General features: G+C 32.3%; 1 protein-coding gene across 1 annotated transcript; it reads left to right on the top strand.

The window, feature by feature from the left end:
* Nucleotides 1–238: 238 nt before the first annotated feature.
* Nucleotides 239–1,550, top strand: LOC134259081 (uncharacterized). Its single transcript, XM_062741682.1, has 2 exons — nucleotides 239–375; nucleotides 555–1,550. The coding sequence occupies exon 2, from the start codon at nucleotides 665–667 to the stop codon at nucleotides 1,040–1,042; it is 378 nt and encodes a 125-aa protein (XP_062597666.1). The 5' UTR covers nucleotides 239–375; nucleotides 555–664; the 3' UTR covers nucleotides 1,043–1,550.
* Nucleotides 1,551–3,420: the final 1,870 nt, after the last annotated feature.

The raw sequence follows: 3,420 nt of genomic DNA, 5'->3' as shown, positions 1-3,420 counted from the left end.
ATACTACTGGTATTGGTTTTTTTTGCAGAAACAAAGAGAAAGATTGCAAAGTTATGCACAATTAATGACTTTGCAAACCTGTACAGCTTTTAATCGTTTTCTTTCTTTTCATTTATACATGTCTTTATAAATCTAAATTTATTCTGTTATGCTTTATTTTTAAATACATTGAATTCTTGACAGAAAACTGTACCCAAAATATTAATTACTTTATTAATCAGGATTTATCTTGCATTTTAGGATGTCCCTTGGGTTATATAGGTTTCAATTGCTCAATTCCGTGTAGATACCCAGGTTATGGCCCTGCATGCCAAAACGGTTGCAGCTGTACAGAGGAATATTGTGACTTTTCAACAGGATGCAAAGAGAGGAAAGGTGGGAAATATATTGTGTACAGTAGAATTTAGCGTTTTAAAACCTTTACTATTCAATTATTAGATTTTAAAATATCTATAGTAAAAAAAAAAGCATTGTAACAGAATTTCATATTCCCGAGGTTAAATTTTCAGTTTTGTGTCACAGACATCAAGCTCTTTTATTATTTTTTTTTGCAGTCCACCTTCCCATTCAAAAACGTCTTAATGCAGACTTTTTAGCTAGAAACATTGCTGATTTAAAATCCAAGCTTAATCCGAATCAAACTACACATCCAGCAAAAGAGACGATGGATAAACCAAACAAATCAAAGTCAGAATCACAAACAATGCCAATCCTCATTGGTGCCGTGGTTGCTCTTTCTTTTATACTTCTTGCCACTGGGTTTAAGTTTTCCTGGAAAAAGGTCAAGCCATCCTATTTGAGAAATAGAAGAGAAGACACCGACATCCCAAATATAAAAGTCGAGCTAAAAAGAATAACGTGTGATTATGAGGACATGAAAGAAAATTCGTATGAGGATCTGGACGAAAAGGAAACTTGTGAGGACAAAGACAAAAAGCCGGAAGGCAATGCTGAAAATGATAATATTGATACTCTCAAAGTCACAAAGATTGGAGGGAACAAAAATGAGGACCGAGAATCCAAACATTTTTTGACGATTTGAAATGACATCATGCGTTAAAACGTGTGCAGGAACATCTACATAGTACTAATAAATTCTATAAATGGTTATATAGCAAGTATTCTAACAAGCGCGTTGGGAAAGTGTGTGTCGTTAGAGGAAAGGGATAAGGCTTTTGAACATGAAAACATAACATAAAATATTTCCAATTTATGCCTTCAAGTAAAGCAGTTGACATATTCATCATCCTTAGCTAGAAGGCATCGAAAGAGAAGATCAACATGCATGCAAGAATCTCTCATTACACTTGTACTGTCTTTAGATTATTAAAACTATGTTACCTTTGATTTACTTTGACGGATTTGACGTTTTATCAGAGTTTGGTTAAGTTGATAACTTCCTTCCTGATTCATATGTCTGTTTTTGTCAAATTCAATGAACGACCTATATAACATGTACATTTACAAAAAAATCAGATTTGTAATATCATTTTCGTTATTTCTTAATGAATCATGAAGAATAAAGTTAGGCTTAAAATTTCCCTTAATTTATAATACAATAAATACAGCGTACTACTTGAGGCAACAGGGACGAAAGATGATGAAACAAAGAACAGTTATGAGACATTAATGAAAAACAAATTAAAATGGTCTACCAAAATCTAGTGCAACCCTTGTATAAATAACAAACAATCTTTGAGTTTAATTCACTTAAAATAATTCTCATTTTGAAAACTCTTTTTGTACTCTTGTACAAGAAGGATATGGAGATAATGATCAGCATTTAATCTCAAAGTCCACAAAACAATACAACACAAGAGCAGAGCAAATACGGACCCCCGAAAATCAATAGTGGGATCAGGTGCTACGGAGGAGCGAGAACCTCCCGCTGACCGGCCACACCCGCCCGCGCTCCCTGTCATGATCAGGAAATAACGGACAAAACCGTCGTCAGTTCAGTGTATAAACAATGGACTAACAATAGGTATGAAATACAAATATTTTATGACGGCCTTTATCATACTGATCGATATTTTCGAAATTTAGATAAAGGAAGGAAATGAATATATCGGTGCAAATACTCAACATTGCATTGTGTATGTTTTTTACCAATACAATTTGATTTTTCAAAATCATTTCTACGTAATATTCTTACAATTTAGTTAAATCACAGAATCAAATGAAATTAATCGTCGATTATGCGGTAACCAACTAAAAAAACACTATCGAAAACTATCGAAAAAGTGTCGATAAACAAAGTTAATATCAATATCGCCTGATGACATCTTTGGGAATATAAAAGAAGAACTAGTGACACTACTGGACGTGCTGAACATTTTCTGACGGATTACAAAAAGGATGTAGTGTATATCATTAAGAAACACACTAACCCGCAAAGCGCAGCAGTAGAATGTCTTCCCTGAAGTAGTGGAGTAAGAATCTAATTCTTGCGTCGCGGATTTGAATCAAGCTATGGGACGTAGAGACCAGTCCTAAAGATGAAAGCATCCTATGTCGCAGCATAACACGAAAAAGACCTCTCACTAAACCCAATGGTTCTGAATGTCAAGCATCGGTAAACATTTGCACATTTCCACCGGCAAGTAGTGGAATCTCTAACTAATTACAATCTTCTATGGAGACGTTAAACAGCAAATAAACACACAGATGATTATTTGGTTTTAACAAAACGAAAGACATAATGATATTAAGTGCTTGTTGATATGGCAAATTCAGTACAATTGCGTAAATTGAAGTTTAAAATTTCAGATAAAATTAAAAAAAGAAAATAAATGTTTAATTAAGCATCTTTTAATTTATTCTTAGATGTATAATTCAATATAAGATATGATATCTTTAGGCAGTCTGTAAGATATTTCCTGTATTACGTTTCAAAATGCCTTGTATATATGTTTATATTGTTGTTTATTATTCATGCAATATTGACGATAGGAAGATTAAAAAATAACGAGACGATATATGTATATTAATATTCTACAGTGAAATTGTACTATGATTTAAAATGAATTATAAATACCATGACTATTGTACTCATAAACTTAAATTATCACAAAAATGAACTTCCTGTTTGATTAAAGCTATTGAAAAAAATGTAGCAGACACTAAAAAGATTACTCAAAAGATACACAGGAAATCGATGTTTGCTCAACAAAAATGAAGCAGTTGCAGATGTCCGTTTTCTTGTACATTGTTTCTGTTTCGTTGAAGATTGTGCTTTGTTCCATTAAGAATTGTATTTGATAAGTATTAAATTTTTGACTCACAATTAACTTAATATATTTTACTCTTGTCTCAACTATACATGTATAAAGGTACACAATATCATTATCAATAATTGATATTTACATTCGCTGTATTTTTCTAGTAAGCCTACTGTGAAATTGATTTGAAAACCATTTT

The sequence above is a fragment of the Saccostrea cucullata genome, unplaced genomic scaffold, assembly GCF_032062105.1.
Source record: "Saccostrea cucullata isolate Sc308-1 unplaced genomic scaffold, CSIRO_AGI_Scuc_v1 ctg15693, whole genome shotgun sequence".
Lineage (NCBI taxonomy): Eukaryota > Metazoa > Mollusca > Bivalvia > Ostreida > Ostreidae > Saccostrea > Saccostrea cuccullata.
This window is presented reverse-complemented; position numbering and strand designations above follow the sequence as displayed.

What these genes read in the sequence shown, in the direction of transcription:
- LOC134259081 (XM_062741682.1), top strand. Translation starts at nt 665, where the DNA reads ATGGATAAACCAAACAAATCAAAGTCAGAATCACAAACAATGCCAATC.